General features: G+C 58.4%; 2 protein-coding genes and 1 pseudogene across 4 annotated transcripts in view; 2 read left to right on the top strand and 1 right to left on the bottom strand.

Moving 5' to 3' along the window:
* MRFAP1L2 (Morf4 family associated protein 1 like 2) lies at positions 1-4,776 on the top strand. Of its 3 annotated transcripts, none has more exons than XR_008554519.1 (2): positions 1-448; positions 724-1,754. XR_008554519.1 is itself a non-coding variant. In XM_054708210.1 (2 exons), exon 1 carries the CDS (start codon positions 1-3, stop codon positions 358-360), a length of 360 nt encoding a protein of 119 aa, XP_054564185.1. In that variant the 3' UTR covers positions 361-373; positions 3,965-4,776. The 3 variants fall into 3 exon arrangements, 2 of the variants coding, with proteins under 2 accessions (XP_054564185.1, XP_054564182.1); XM_054708210.1 differs by lacking the exon at positions 724-1,754 and adding an exon at positions 3,965-4,776 and having other exon boundaries at positions 1-373; XM_054708207.1 differs by having other exon boundaries at positions 1-373.
* On the bottom strand, positions 3,362-4,357 carry LOC114234897 (heterogeneous nuclear ribonucleoproteins A2/B1-like; annotated as a pseudogene).
* Positions 4,777-11,357: 6,581 nt separating the features above from the next.
* MAN2B2 (mannosidase alpha class 2B member 2) overlaps positions 11,358-16,142 on the top strand; it is a 36,420-nt gene continuing 31,635 nt past the window's right edge. The window contains exons 1-3 of the mRNA XM_054722435.1: positions 11,358-11,495; positions 12,838-12,984; positions 15,708-15,813. Of these exons, the coding sequence (XP_054578410.1) occupies positions 11,358-11,495; positions 12,838-12,984; positions 15,708-15,813 (391 nt within the window). The remainder of the gene's footprint in view (positions 11,496-12,837; positions 12,985-15,707; positions 15,814-16,142) is intronic.

Here is a 16,142-nt window from a genome sequence, read left to right as displayed (position 1 = left end):
ATGCGGCCCGTGGACGCGGACGAGGCGCAGGAGCCCGAGCTGGACTGGGCGAGGGTCCGGAGCCCCGCGCCCGCCGCCGCCCGCCGTGACGTCAGCGCCCTCGAGCGCGAGCACGTGCGCGCGCACCTGCGGGCCCGCCGGCGGCTGCGGGAGATCGAGAGCCTGCTGGACGCCATCCACAGCGAGGTGGAGGCCTCGGAGGAGAGCGCCCTGGACCCGGCGCGCAGCCCCGGCGCCGAGGCGGAGGAGCGGGTGGTGAAGCTGTGCGAGCAGGTGGAGAAGAAGGCGGCGGAGGCCGCGCGGATGGGGAAGCGCATCGTGGAGATCCACCAGCAGATCGACAGCCGCGAGTGCTGCTGAAGGCGCGGCGCCGGTGCGTGTCGGGCCGCGGGCAGCCGGCTCGCGGGAGTGATGGGTGACGCCCCGCGCCGACAGGCTTCGGCCGTGGGTACGCGGAGGCCGAGATTTTACTCTTAACTTTTAATGTTGCTAATTAGAAGGAAACTGGTTGGTCTGTGGCTGTGAAACAGACATACACTACAGGAAATATTTGCAGAATGTGGACCAGTCACTAGGGAAGTGGGAAACTGAAGTCGGATGGAAACTTGTCACTGACGGCCCTGATGGACTCGGAGTGTTTCGGGTGACGTGCGGCAGGGGCACATTCTGCAAGGTGGCTGGGTGTTTGGGTCGTGATGATACATTTTCCCGCTTGTGCTCTAGGTTATCCGCTGATGGGCTCGGCCGGTAAGGAGGACTGACCACTTGGAGAGGCTGGAACCACGAGGCTTTCTTTTTCCTCCCTCCTGGTTCTCTGTCTGCGTTTCCATCATGGCAAAGGCATCTCCAGGCCCTTCTGGGAGATGTGTTCAGTGTTACGGTGTCATACGTGCAATAGGATTACTTGGTGCATTCGGTTTGGAAAAGACAGCGTAGGTGTCGTTTTACTTTTTATTAAATGCTCTTCCATGAAAAATGGGGCCTAGATTGTCAGCTGCTGTGTGGTCATATTCGTTACCGTGACTGTTGTGTTTTTAAAGTTTGCCAGTACACGCTTGTGCTCTGCTATTTTTTATGCTTCCTGGAGTTTGGGGACCCACGAGAGAGACTTGAGGTCAGCGTTCTGCAGGAGAGAAGACACACCTTGGCTGCAGCTGCTGAAGCCAGAACCCAAGTCCCGATGGAGGGTGTGCGCGAGGGCCCCTCCCTGGATAAGATGGAGCCGGCCCAGAGGACGGCTGGCGTGGAGAGTGGTGGTGTGTGAATTTTGGGACTACACAGTCCGGCAGATCAAGGCAGGAGGGCTGTGTCCTGTTTCTTTTCCTTCTTTTTTTTCAGAAATGTAATTTTTTCTGTGGCACGTTAATTGGTGTACATCATGTAACCTGTCTGGTGAGTAACCTAGGGTAGGGGACGAATTCTTGTCACTACACGTATTTGGTGACTTTTTTATATAATACAGTCGTGCATTCACGGCTTCTCGGCCACAAATGCACATGCTCTGGAGGAGTTGGGGAGGAAAGCGAGGAGCCTGGGGCCACGGTGGGCCCAGGCTGAGAGCACGAGGCCCCTCCCAGGCTCAGACGACCCTAGGCCATCGGCGCAGACTTCACCGGGACTGAGGTCAGAGCTCACGCTTGTTGTGATGAAGTTCATTTGCCTGGAAAACCAATTTTTAGAATCTTTGTACAAATGACCAAAGCCATTGAGTTGGCCAGAAAAGGTGAGGTAAATAAATTTATTTCAAAATGCAATTTTCTCACTGATTGTCCGTCATTGTGTAATGGAGGTCAGTTGCTCCTGATTAGGAATGTGTTCAGAGGCCGTGTGGCCCGGAGGGAGGTTTGAGCTGCAGGGACGGTAGCAGGAGGGGGAGGAGCAGAGCAGGAAGGGGCCTCAGGAAGGAATCTGGTTCGGTCCACCTTCCGGAGGTCCATTCAGTCACTCACTCACTGGGACCATGTGCTGGCCCACAGTCCATTCAGTCACTCACTCACTGGGACCATGTGCTGGCCCACAGTCCCCTGAACACGAGGAATTTCCGGGAGAGACGAGCTGGTAGTTGGAGACGGCTGTAACCCACCATGACAGTGTGGTGCCCCAGCGCCGGTCTTGGCGGCAGCACGGAAACTGGGTGCCCCGGAGGCGCGGCTCCGTCAGGGAGCAGACCCCGTGTGGCGCCCTTGGAGCTGGGTTTGCGAGCAGAGAACAGGCCATGGGAGGCAGGAAGAAAGGTGCTGTGTGTGAGCAGTGAGTTCTGGAGGAAAAGCAGAAGGCAGCCTGGGAGGGTGGGCTGCTTTACGTAGGATGGCCAGGCAGCATCTCTGATACGTGACATTCCAGCAGAGACGGGTGTGGAGACACAGGGATGTTACATGTGTAATACATATTTATGTAGGAAATACATGTGATAGGATATATAGGAAGTGTGTTACATACTAGTATAAACAACTATAACTGCATAACTTTGAAGGAAATTCGCGTGTAACCCTACACCAGATCAGGAAGTAAAACCATGCCAACACCCTCAGAAATTCTGTCTCCTCTTAATCCAGCCCTGCCTCTCTCCTCTCTCCCCTAGAGGTAATCCCTCTTGTGACCAGGTTACCAATTTCTTCCCCCGCCCCCATAGTATTACTATATTAAACTAGAGGCCCTGTGCCCGAAATTCATGCACTTGCTGGGGGGGGGCGGGTTTGGTCCTTCAGCCGGGCTTGTGCCCTCTCGCCCTCTCGCAGTCCGGGAGCCCTTGGGCATCCTTAGCGCTGCCGCGGAGGCAGGAGAGGCTCCCACCACCACCACTGTACTCGCCAGCCGTGAGCCGGCTTCTGGCTGAGTAGCGCTCCCCCTGTGGGAGTGCACTAACCGCCGGGGGGCAGTTCTTGCATTGAGTGTCTGCCCCCTGGTGGTCAGTGCTCATTATAGTGACCAGTTGTTCCACCGTTTGGTCGATTTGCATATTAGCCTTTTATTATATAGGATCATAAATGTACAACAGCTTCTTAAATCTACACACACACATTTTCTTGGAAGGAAAAATGTTATGTCTTATTATACCATGATCCTGGCTAATAGCTTTTCAAAACTGAGAAAAATCTTAAAGGTTTCACATGTCACCTGCAACTTATGAATTTAACATCATTAGAAAGGAATGCATCTACACTCTTACAAAGCCCATTAGAAATAAACAAGTAAAAAGCTAAGAAACTATCTCAGAGGCATTTTTTTTACAATCCTCCTTCCACAGTGAGGTACTGTTAAGTAATCCAGCCCATTCACAGAATGGCTCTCTGCATCCGCTCTGGTGGCTCCTGCCACAGCACTGCATGCTTATGCATGACTGAGGGTTTCCTTGACATGGTTATTGCATAACCTGACGCTGTTCTGTTACCTCTGGGCTCATCCTCATACAAGGACGCTCATGACAAATAGGAAGAAATCGGCTTCTCCCTCCATAGCCCCCACTTCTTCCAGGACCACAGTTTCCTCCACCACATGGTCCCCCCATGTTCCTGCTACCACCAAAATGTCCACGCTTCCTGGGACCATAGTTAGATGGTTGCAATTTCCACTTCCGTCATTTCCTCCTCCGGAGTTGTCATCACCACCTCTGTAGTCGGCCCCCCTCCCCCCCAGGGTACCATATCCGGTCCACCACCAGATCCTCCTCTTCCCCCTCCAGAGCCAGGTCCTCCTCCAGGCCCTCCATACCCATTTTAGCTGTTCCCCCAATTCACGGCCACTTCCATAGCCATCCGATCCCTAAAGTTACTTCCTGGTCCTGGTCCAAAATTTCACCGCCGCCTCGAGAATCTCAAACCAAAGTTGCCTCCTCTCCCACTTCTAGAACTTGGAGCTTCCTGCATTTCTTGTCCAGAGAAGCCTGCACAACGGCCATGGGTGGTTTGGTCTTATCCACAGGGTCATGCTCATCAAAAGTAACAATCCAGCCTCTTCTTTCCAGACTGCCTGTCGGTGATGATCTCCCTGGTATCAGTTTTCCCACACTCCTCAAGGTCATCTCCAAGATGCTGTCCCTCAGGATCTCCTTTAATCCCACCAACCGACAGCCTCACAGTTACCTGAGCCCCTGGCTTTCCAGATTCTTCTCTCGCAACAGCACCTTTTGGCCCAACCTCTCTCCCATCAGTTGAATGCGGCCTTGCAGCCACGGCGGCAGCAACCTCAGCCGTGGATGTGACGTCACAGAGCCAGGTCCTCTTGGCCTCGGCTTGCAGGGTCTCATGACCACGCGCTGGGAGTCCCCATTGCTCATGGCCGTTCCTCAAAAGTCTGTGGTTTCAGAGCTCACGCCACCAATAAAGAGTCTACGGAACTGTTCCTTTTCTCCGTCCATCGCGGGCTCGGTCGCTTCAGCCCCATTTCCCGCAGCCGAGCGAGAAGAGAGAGCTCTGCGGTCGGAGGCAAACCGGACTGGCCCTGGCGCTGTAGCGAGAACCGCCGCCGCTGGAGGAACGACAAGGCCGGAGGCACGGCTGCTTCTCACCAGTTTTGTTTTTAAATAATCCTTTATTGTTGAATATTTTTAACCCAGTTTCTTTCCTTTATTGTTTTGTGAGCTATGAATGCAATCATAAGTAAGATGACACATTCCCCCCGTGTTGGACTTTATATGTGGAATCAACCCTGCGTACATGCATCTCCCCGTGGGACGCAGGCCCGTAGGTCCCCGGTTTCGATGGCTCCGTGGTGGTTCCTCTGATTTCCGTGTGCGTCGGGTCACCGGGAAGCTTGTTGAAACGTTGCCCTGACAGGTGTGGCTCAGTGGATAGAGCATCGGCCTGCAGACTCAAGGGTCCTGGGTTCGATTCCGGTCGAGGGCGTGTACCTTGGTTGCAGGCACATCCCCAGTGGGGCGTGTACAGGAGGCAGCTGATGGATGTTTCTCTCAAACTCTCTCTCCCTCTCCCTTCCTCTCTGTGAAAAATCAATAAAATATATTTTTAAACACACACACAAACACACACACACACACACACACACACTCACACACACGCGTTGCTGGGCCCACCCCGACGGTGGCTGGCTTATTGGGTCTGGGTGGGGCCCGGCCATTTGCACTTGTGACAGCCTCCCGGCTGGTGCTTGTATGGTCTCCGCGCACTGGGAGACGTCCCTCCTCTGTCTCTCATGCTGCTGCGGACGAACCTTTGGGTCACTAACCACCTGGAGTCACCATGAACGCCACAACTTGCTCAGTGACCATAACCCGTGAGTCCCATCTTCTCCCGAAAACACGGGTCTTCGGCACTCTGGCGGTTTTCTCTGGAATTTCCCCAAACACTTTGATGCCTGGAAATCTCTCTACGTGTGTCTGCCCACAGAGACACAACCTGTACTGTCCGGGGTGCAGTGAGTTGCAGTGTTACCCCCATGCCTGTGACTGGACCTTCTCTGGAAGTGGGATCTTTGCAGGAGTAATCCCGTTAAGATGAGGTCGTGCTGGAGTGGGCGGGGCCTTAACCCGCCAGGATTGGCGTCCTTATGAGAAGAGGCAGAGAGGGCCCAGACGGTGGAGGTGGAAGTGAGTGCGAGCGAGGAGCTAAGACAGGGGACCCCAGGAACTGCGGGGAGCCCCAAGGCTGGCATTGGTGAGAAGGAACCCTCCCCGTGAGCCCGTGGAGGGAGCACGTTCTTGCTGGCACCTCAGCTGTGGGCTCTGGTCTCCCAGAAGCTGTCCCAGCCCCCCGTTTGCGGCCCTCTGCCATGGGGGCCGCCCAAGCACGCATACGGGGTCTGAAACTCGCTTTCCCTCGACAATGTGTCAAGTGTATTTCTTCTAAAAAACATTAAATTGATCAGGGTGACATTTGTTGACATTTGGGTTTCTACGTGACAAGATCTGTATATCGCACCGTGTGCCCACCACCCAGAGTCAAATCTCCCATCACCATATATTGGGCCCCTTCTTTCCCCACCCCCTCCCCTCTGGCAGCCACCACACTGCTGTTTGTTCACGAGTTCCAGTTTCATATCCCACATATGAGTGAAATCTAGGGTTCTTAGCTTTTTCTGACTGACTGATTTCACTCAGCATATGTTCTCAAGATCTGTCCGTGTTGTTGCAAATGGCAGTATTTCATCCTTTCTTATGGCTGAGTTGTATTCCATTGTGTATATGGACCACATTAAAAAATATATATATATGTTTATTGATTTCAGAGGAAGGGAGAGGAGAGAGATAGAAACATTGATGATGAGAAAGAATCATTATCGGCTGCCTCCTGCATGCCCCCTACCGGGGACCAAACCTGCAACCCAGGCTTGTGTCCTGACCAGGAATCAAACCATGACCTCCTGGTTCAAGGTTGACGCTCAGCCACTGAGCCACGCCGGCCGGGCTGTACCACGTCTTCTTGATCTAGTCCTCTGTCACAGGACTCCGTGGCTGTGTCCATGTCTTGGCCACTGTGAATAATGCTGCAGTGCACATAGGGGTGCATATATCTGCGAATACATGATTTTGAGTTTTTGGGGTGTATACCCAGGAGAGGGATTGCTGGGTCGTATGGTAGCTCTATTCTTAATTTTCTGAGGAGTCACCAGACTGCTTTCCATAGTGGCTGCACCCACAGCAGTGAATGAGGGTTCCCTTTTTTCCGCAACCTCTCCAACATCAAGTGTATTTCCTCCCTCCCTCCCTCCCTCCCTCCCTCCCTCCCTCCCTCCCTCCCTCCCTCCCTTCCTTCCTTCCTTCCTTCCTTCCTTCCTTCCTTCCTTCCTTCCTTCCTTCCTTCCCTCCCTCTCTCCCTTCCTTCCTCCCTCCCTCCCTCCCTCCCTCCTTCCCTTCCTTCCTTCCTTCCTTCCTTCCTTCCTTCCTTCCTTCCTTTTTTGATCAGCTGCCTCCTGTACGCCCCACACTGGGGATCGAGCCTGCAACCAGGGAATGTGCCCTGACTGGGAATCAAACTGTGGCCTCCTGGTTTTCATAGGTTGACGCTCAACCACTGAGCTATGCAGGCTGGGCTATGGGAGGATTCTTTTTTTTTTTTTAATAATAATTTTTTATTATTGAAAGTATTACATATGTCCCCCTTTCCCCCCCGTTGAGCCCCTCAAGCCTGCCCCCCCCAACCCCAGGCCTTCAGCACCCTATTGTCTGTGTCCAGGGGTTATGCATATATGCATATAGAGGCCCAGTGCACGAATTGGTGCACGGGTGGGGTCCCTCGGGGTGGTCTGCGGGGATCCAGCCGAAACTGGCAGTCCAACGCTGTCTGCTGCTCCTGCCTGCCGATCCCGCTCATCCTGGCCCCGCTGTGCCTGCTGCAGGCTCGAGCCCAGTCAGTTCCAACCCATTGGGAGAGGTTCGTGCCGCTGCAGGGCCGCTCGCCAGCCATGAGCCCTGTGCCTGGCGCCCATCCCGAGGGGGGCGCCCGGGACACAATTGGCCCTCCGGGTGGGTGGTGGATCCGGATCCGTCCAGCTGACGTTCGAGCTGGTTGTCGGGAGCTACCTGGTGGCCACTTTTATATCGTTTCTTTCTTGCAGGGCGTCTAGGGAGGGAAGCGGTGAGGGGAAGCAGCCACAGAGCCCGAGGTGACTTCCAGGAGGCCAGTGGCGCTGTCGGGATCATGCCGGTGGCACTGGTCTGTCGGTGCCTGGCCCATTCCCCAGATTGGACCTGCAGGACCACTGAGGGCGGGAGTGGCTGCTGCGGGCTGGTGGGCTGCTGGGACAGGTCGGTCAGCTGAGCGGCGCTCCCCTGTGGTAGCGCACTGACCACCAGGGGCAGCTCCTGCGTTGAGTGTTTGCCCCCTGGTGGTCAGTGCGCAGTCATAGTGACCAGTCACCCGGTCGTTCCGGTCGTTCGGTCGCTTAGGCTTTTGTATATATAGACAAGGTCTTTGGTTGATTACCTCCCTCCCACTCACCTCCCCGCCTTCCCTCTGAGATTCCGCACTCTGTTCCATGCTTCCATGTCTCTGGATCCACTCTGTTCATCAGGTTATTTTGTTCATTAGATTCCACATATGAGTGAGATAATGTGATACTTGTCTTTCTCTGACTGGATTATTTCACTTAGCATGATACGCTCCAGGTCCCTCCATGCTGTCTCAAGGGTAAGAGATTCTTGTTTTTTTACTGCTGCATAGTATTCCATGGTGTAGATGCACCACAGCTTTGTTATCCATGCATCTCCTGATGGGCACGTGGGCTGTTTCCAGATCTTAGCTATTGTAAATTGTGCTGCTGTGAACATAGGGGTGCATATATCCTTCTGATGGGTGTTTCTGGTTTCTTGGGATATATTCCCAGGAGTGGGATCACTGGGTCAATGGGAGTTCCATTTTCAGTTTTTTGAGGAAACGCCATACTGTTCTCCACAGTGGCTGCACCAGTCTGCATTCCCACCAGCAGTGCACGAGGGTTCCTTTTTCTCCGCATCCTCGCCAGCACTTGTCGTTTGCTGATTTGTTGATGATAGCCATTCTGACAGGTGTGAGATGGTACCTCATTGTTGTTTTGATTTGTATCTCTCGGATAATTAGTGACTTTGAGCATGTTTTCATGTCTCTTGGCCTTCTGTATGCCCCCTTTGGAGAAGAGTCTAGTTAGGTTTTTTGACCATTTTTAAATTGGATTATCTTCCTTTTGTTAGGTTGTGCGAGTTCCTTATATGTTTTGGAGATTAACCCTTATCAGGCGTTTCATTGCCAAATACGTTCTCCCCTCGTGGGCTCTCTTTTTGTTTGGTGGACGCTTTCTCTCGCTGATGGCTCAGCAAATACCAGGTAGTACGTCCTTCCTGCAGGGCCCCCACGGCCTGACACCCTCCAGCGCCAGCCTCGTCACTGGCCTGTTAATCACAAGGGCCCCGGTCCCTCTGGTGTCAGCCCTGCCTCAGGGGTCCTCGGAGAGACTCCTTAACTGACGGCCCTAAAATCCGTACAAACAGAAGGTGAGCGTGGCCTTGGGCGGCCAAGCGCACATCTGACTGAGCAGGTGCTGTGAGCTGGCCACGCGCCTGTTCACACGGCTGGGCCCAGCGGCCGGGCTGCGGCCTGAGGTTCCCCGTTAGCTTTCCGGGCCGCCCTGGCAGCGCACCACAGCGCGGCGGCTTAACCTGAACCGGATTTTCCGGAAGTCCCAGGTCCGGGGCGAGAGCCTGACCCCGAAGGCCTGAAGCACAGCTGAGGGCGGGGGCCCTGGCAGGGCGGAGGCGGGGCGATGCCGTCCATGCGCGGGTCCCCCAGGCCGTGGGCACCGGTGCGCCCCGGGCTCGGCAGCCCCCGGGCCTGTCCCTCGCTCTGGAGGCGCTGCTGTCACGGGGACTCGGAGAACTGGGGCAGCTGTGCCCATCCTGCCGGCTCCCACGCACACCGGAAAGGGCGCGCTGTGCCTTCCTCGAGATCACCCGCGCGTCACGCTCTCCCCGCAGCCTTCCCCCAGGCGTGTGGTCTCCCCGGGGAGGGCGACTGTTCTGCCGGAGCCTCGCCGCCCACCGCCTTCCTCTGGACAAGCGGCTGCTCGGACCCAGTCACAGGCCCAGAGCCCGTCCTCCACGGCTGTCCCCACGGTGGGAGGACGCCAGTGTCGTGTCCTGTGACATGCTCCGGTGCGGGGCGTTGCATGGCCATCGCAGGAAACGGGGCGCGCTTGTCAGACACACCCGTGGCTTACCACCTGCAGCCACTCGTAGCTCACGGCCAGTGGCTGCTCTGAGCCCGGAGGTCCTGGAGTGCCTTCTGCTCGGCCATGGGGGAGGGAGGGCGGGGGCGTGGGGGAGGGAGAGCGGGGGCGTGGGGGAGGGAGGGAGGGCGGGGGCGTGGGGGAGGGAGGGCGGGGGCGTGGGGGAGGGAGAGCGGGGGCGTGGGGGAGGGAGGGGGTGTGTGTTTCGGGCCAGCCTGGAAGGGGGCAGCACCACCCACCTCCCTGGGCTGAGCGCGGCCACGTGGCCTGGCAGGATGTGGGCGCAGGTGCTGGGCACGTCCTGTCTGCCCCAGAGGGACCCCCGCTGGCTTGAGGACGGCGCTGTTCTCCGGGTGTATTTGCCGAGTGAATGACAAGACAAGACGGCCAGCGCGGGGCAGTGGGCACGTGGCTCTCAGGTGTCGCCCACGACAGACCCTCCGCTCCTGGGCACAGAGAGGGCCCAGGCTGCACCGATGAGGCCTCGCCAGCCTCCGGGTGGCCGGGGGCGCTGCAGTGTCACCGCAGTGCAGTGCGTGGCACTGAGTCCACAGCCCCTGCCGCCACCCCAGTGTCCGATGCGCTGGCGGGGAGTCAGAGGGCTCCCGTGTCTTGCCAGGGTCGCCCTCCCGCACCCAGACCCGGTCCTGGCTGTCGAGGACAGTCTCGCTCCTCCACCAGCCCCGTGATCTCGGCGAGTCCTCTGAGGCCAGTTTTCCTCCTAAAGTGGAGTGCCAGTCCCTGTCCCGGGCCCAGACTGGGGATCCCTGTGAGGGAGAGGCTATCAGGGCAGGCTTCCCGGTGGTGGCGCTTCCCAAGCTGAGTTTTTTTGTTTTGTTTTGTTTTTTTAATATATTTTATTGATTTTTTACAGAGAGGAAGGGAGAGGGATAGAGAGCTAGAAACATCGATGAGAGAGAGACATCGACCAGCTGCCTCCTGCACACCCCCTACCAGGGGATGTGTCCGCAACCAAGGTACATGCCCTTGACCGGAATTGAACCTGGGACCTTCCAGTCCGCAGACCAACGCTCTATCCACTGAGCCAAACCGGTTTTGGCCCAAGCTGAGTTTTGAATTGAGTTTTGCAAGACCAACGCGGAGTCCAGGAGTCCATTCCAGCGGGTGGGGATGCCAAGAGAGAGCACCCGAGAGAGGCACCAGCGAGGCGTGTGGGCATAGGGGTGCGGGAGGGGCGTTCCTAGCCGGAGGGACATCGGGCAGGCTGCTGGGCGAGGTGGCACTTGGGATTCAGCTTAAAGGTGGACACAATGGCCCTGGCTGAGTGGCTCAGCTGGTTGGGGCATCGTCCTGTACCCCAAGAAGTGGTGGGTTTGATTCCCGGTCAGGGCATGCACCCAGGTTGTGGGTTCCATCCCCATCAGGGACATGTGGGAGGCAACGGAACGAGTTTTCTTTCTCTCTCACATTGATGTCTCTCTCTCTCTCCCCCTTCCTCTCTCTAAAAATTAAAAAAAAAGAAAAGAAAGAGAAGGCGGACAGCAATGGCCTGGAAACGAGGTGGGGCCGATCACCGGACGCTGTGGAGCGAGCACCACCCTCCGGCAGGGCTCCGGCCACACCCAGCCCGGGGCTCCAAGCCTCTGGGGGCGGGGCGGGGGGGGGGCAGCCGCCCAGTCTGCTGCCCAGCGGCTGCCTCTGGCTGTGGAGAGAAGTCCCTGCACCCGCCCGCCAGGCCCGGGATGGGGCTGCCGCGCTGGCTGCCTCTGTTGGCGCAGCTGGTGGCGCTGCCGCCGTCAGGGACCTGGGCCCAGGACACCATCAGGGTCTTCGTGGTGCCGCACAGCCACATGGACGTGGGCTGGCTCTACACGGTGCAGGTAGGTGCGGCCTCCTCCGCCGAGCGCCCCCGGTGCGGCCGCCTCCTCTCCCCGCGCACCCCAGCGTGGGCTTCTGCGTGGGGTCAGCCTGCCTCCAGGGGTGTTGGGAGGCGTGGAGGGGTCAGCCTGCCTCCAGGGGTGTTGGGAGGCGTGGGTAACTGGGTGGCTGACCTTGAGCTGATCCCTTCCTGCCTCTGAAGCCGGCTCCCCCCCCCCAGGGACGGGGCCGCCCAGGCCAGAGGAAGGTGCACTGGCCTGTCAGGCCGGGTCAGCCCTTGTCTGGGGGATGCTCTGGGCCCGCCCCCTCCCGCAGGGGGTGCAGGTCTCAGACTTGCACGGGTTCTCCCTCTGCCCAAGAGGCTTCCTCCCAGATGTCGGCGGGACCCCGTCACCAACTCCTCAGGGCGCCCCTGCGGGTCGCTTTCCGGGTGAGGCCTTGCCGGCCGTCACTGAAGTCTGTTCCCTCCAGAGGGGAGCCCACAGCCAGGGTGGCTGCATCCCTTTGTCACTCACGTCCTCTGGGTGCTGATGGCCATGGAGGGCCCCTGAATGAGCGGACCGGCACCAAGAGGAAGGCGTGGAGGTCTCTGACCTCCTTAGGTTTGGGGCCGCCTCCCACTCTTTGGAAAGAGAGGGCAATGCCTCCGTTACTGAGCGAAGACCGCCGTGTGCGGCCCGGCACGGCGAAGGGCGTTCGTCAGGCAGTGGCTCGCGTTCCAGGGACACGGGCAGGAAGAGGCCCCGAGGCCGAGGGTGAAGTCTGGTCCGGGGCACGTTGGGAGCCTGCGGGGGTGACGACTCCTGCAAATGGAGATGGCTTGGGGGGCATGTCACCCCCTTTTACGGAAGAGGAACGAGGCCAGAGAAGGTTCCAGGCCACTCAGGAATAACCTCCAGCCTGCTGACTCGCGGCCCAGTGCTCTTCGCCAGCCTGGAGCCCAGCAGCCCTGGGCACGCTGCGTGCACCCGGACACCCTGACGGGACGCAGCCCGGTCACCCCGAGAGCCCCCTCCCGGGGGGAGGAGGCAGTGACCTCAGGGCCCGCTCTCCACACGGCCTTCCCTGCCTTTGAGCCCAGCAGGCCCGGGGGGGTCCCTGGGGCCTAGGTCCTCTCCTGGCTCTGGCCGCTGGCCCTCCGGGCACTGCCCGGGGCTGTCAGGGTCCGACCCTCACCTCTCGGGGACAGCGTGTCCTCCCCGAGCTGGAGAGCGTGTCCTTGGCTGCGGCCCAGGCCCCCTGCGTGTCCGGGGCCGTGGGTCCTTGATGAGACCGAGGGAAGGCGGGGAGAGCGAGAGGCGGGCGGGCACGGACCGGCCCCGGCTGGTGACGGCGCCCCCCCAGGAGAGCATGCGGGTCTACGCGGCCAGCGTGTACACGACGGTGGTGCGGGAGCTGGCCCTCGGGGAGCACCGGCGCTTCATCGCCGTGGAGCAGGAGTACTTCCGGCTGTGGTGGGACCAGATGGCCTCCAGGACCCAGAAGCTCCAGGTGACGCTGCCTGGGAGAGGGGTGGCCGCGGTGTCCGGGAGGGGAGACGGGACGGGACGACGCAGGGGCAGGGCCGGGCCACCTGGGCTGGCACAGCTGCTGAGATGTGCGGTCGGCTCTCCCTCCCGGCAGCCGCCTACGACCCCGGCCTTCTGGCCGCTCATGAAACCTCAGCCCCGCTCCCCGTGCTCTGAGCCCTGCTGAGTGGCCCCCCGCATGGCCCTCCGGGGCGGCCCTGTGCCCACACCTGCGCCCTTCATTTCCGAGGGGCACGGCCGTGGGCCCGGACCTGGGCGCCCCGACCAGGTGCAACGGTCCCCGTGGTTTATAAGCGGCAGCGGGTTGGAACCACACGGTGCGGGAGTCAGAGCGGCCAGGCCCTGCGGAGAGGCGGCCTGGGTCGGGCTGCCATCCCCACGGCCCACTCCGGAGGGCGCCCAGGCCGGGCTGGACTGTCACTGCAGGCCCCCAGCTGTGGGCGGGAGGGCCCCCCTCCTCAGAGGGCTGGCACCTCCCTTCAGCACAGCCCCCCCCACCCCCCCACAGTTCAGAGAGGCAGAGTGACTCGCTCAAGGGTGCAAAGCTAAGGCCGATCAGGAAGCTCCGGGTCCCCCTGGAGGGGTGTCTGAGCCTGAAGCTGTGGGGTCATGAGGAGGAGCCTCACATTCGGTGGGGCCGTGGCCAGCGCTGGGCTCCTGCTTTAAAAAAATGAATGTTTTAATGATTTCAGAGAGGAAGGGGGAGGGAGAGAGAGAAACAGCAGTGATGAGAGAGAGTCACCAGCTGCCTCCTGCACGCCCTCCACTGGGGACCGAGCCCGCATGCGCCCTGACGGGGAGTCTAACTGTGGCCTCCTGGTTCATAAGTCGATGCTCAGCCACTGAGCCAGCGGGCTGGGCTCCTGCTTTGCACACAGTACTTCACTGAGCCGTCCCTCCTGGCTGTACGGTGGGGCCCGTTACCCCACTTTACGGAGCTGGGGAGGCTCACAGGGCAGGTGACGGCGCTGTGGTCACACAGCTCCTGGGTGACAGGTGGGATTCTGAACCATACCTGTCTGACACAGGATGCTTCTCCAGGTGTCCAGTGGGCGCTCCACACTTCCTTCCGTGGACACCCCAAAGCCAGCTGTCCGTCTCCTACCCCCTCTGCCCCGCCGGGGAGAGGAGGGTCCCAACAAAGACCCGGCAGGCAACTCAGTGGCCCAGCGTGCTGGGAGCAGGGGGTTTTGTCTGCTGGCTTCACGGCCGGATCCGCAAAGCCTGAACAGGGCCTGGCGTGTAGTAGGTGGTCAGCTAAAACAGCACCGAGTAGGGGCTCATTCCGTATTTGCTGAGTGAATGCGGTATAAATACTGCCCCTTCATAAAGCAAATAGAAAATGCCGTCTACAACGGCAGGGTGGCGTCCTGGCCCACACTCTTGGGCCCTTGTTATGTTCCATTCTCCCATTCATTCGCTTCAGGTGACCTAGTATTTTTCCGATATTAGAAAAACATACGAAACATGTTGGAGAACGTGGATGAGATGCATGTCTTCTGAAAACATACGTGCTTTCCGTGTGTCATGGGAAAACCCAAACGGAAGGATGTCCTCCAAAGTGCCTCACTGTGACCTCCAAAACGGCCCCTCCCGAAGGCCGGGCCAGGGAGGCGGGGTTCCAGAGGGCAGGCCGCAGGGCCCCGGCAGCTCAAAGCGCCCCTGGAGGAGGGTGCTCGCGGAGCTCTCGCAAAGTGGGGGGAGTCTGGGGATTGGAGAGGGGTGTGCGAGGGTGAATTTCCTGCTTTTGATCATTGTGTGGTGATGAAAACGATCCTTTTCTCACCGGACGCTAACTGAAATTCTGCGGTAGAAGGCATGCGCTTGCTAACGTATACTTTCAAATGGTGCGGAAACTCACTGCACAGAAAGAGATGGGGGAGTGTGAAGGGAACTGGGTAACGTTAGCCTTGAAGACTCCAGCCAGGGGCACACGGAGCTCTTTGTGTAATTCTTGCACATTTTCTCTAACTTTGAGATTATTTCAAAAGTAAAAATTTAGCCTGGCCAGTGTGGCTCAGTGGTTGAGTGTCGACCCATGAACCAGGAGGTCACGGTTCCATTCCCAGTCAGGGTGAATGCCTGCGTTACAGGCTTGGTCCCCAGTAGGGGGCGTGCAGGAGGCAGCCGATCATGTTTCTCTCTCATCATTGATGTTTTGTTTTTTTAAATATATTTTATTGATTTTTTACAGAGAGGAAGGGAGAAGGATAGAGAGCTAGAAACATCGATGAGAGAGAAACATCGACCAGCTGCCTCCTGCACACCCCCCACTGGGGATGTGCCCGCAACCAATGTACATTCCCTTAACCGGAACCGAACCTGGGACCCTTGAGTCCGCAGGCCGACGCTCTATCCACTGAGCCAAACCAGTCCTGGCAATCATCATTGATGTTTTTATCTCTCTCTCCCTTTGCCTTCTTCTCTGAAATCAGTACAATATATATATATATTTTTATTTTAAAAAGTAAAAACATCTAAAAGCTGTAACCTGCAGCAGCCCCAGGCCAGGTGCTGTCCTGGGGGAGGGGCGCCGTGCTGAGTGGGACACAGTGTCCTGCCTCTGCAGAAGGAATGAAGGGGGGAGTTCCAGGGGAGGCACCCCAAGACGCTGTCACATGTCCCCTGCAGAGCCACCGAGCTCCGGGCTGTGACCTGGCCTTTCCTCTGTGCCTGCCGTGCCAGGTTCGCGAGCTGCTGGCCCACGGACGCCTGGAGTTTGTCAGCGGAGGCCAGGTCATGCCCGACGAGGCGGTGACGCACTTTGACGACCAGATCCTGCAGCTCACAGGTTCGGCCACTCCCCGTAGCCACGGGCCTTTCGGGCCTCCATTCGGGCTGGGACTTGGTGTCTGAATCCAGCTGCTGGGCTTCGTCTTCCCCTCTGCGCGGGAGACGGTGACAGTGCAAACGGCGACGGCTGGTGCCACAGGCCTGGCTGCTGGGCGCAGGGCTCCGAGCGGGGATGCTAGACCCGCTAGCCTGCTGGGCCCGGGCCCTGAACCTGGGCCAAGGAGGCCAGCTATGGTGTCTCAGTGCCCTCCTCGTGAAGATGAGTTTGATGAACCTGCCTTAAAGGTTTGTGTGGGAAATGGATGGCAATAATTCAAATAGATCACT

This window comes from Eptesicus fuscus, chromosome 2, assembly GCF_027574615.1.
Source record: "Eptesicus fuscus isolate TK198812 chromosome 2, DD_ASM_mEF_20220401, whole genome shotgun sequence".
Lineage (NCBI taxonomy): Eukaryota > Metazoa > Chordata > Mammalia > Chiroptera > Vespertilionidae > Eptesicus > Eptesicus fuscus.
This window is presented reverse-complemented; position numbering and strand designations above follow the sequence as displayed.

Coding starts and splice junctions, on each gene's coding strand:
- MRFAP1L2 (XM_054708210.1), top strand. CDS start 1: ATGCGGCCCGTGGACGCGGACGAGGCGCAGGAGCCCGAGCTGGACTGG.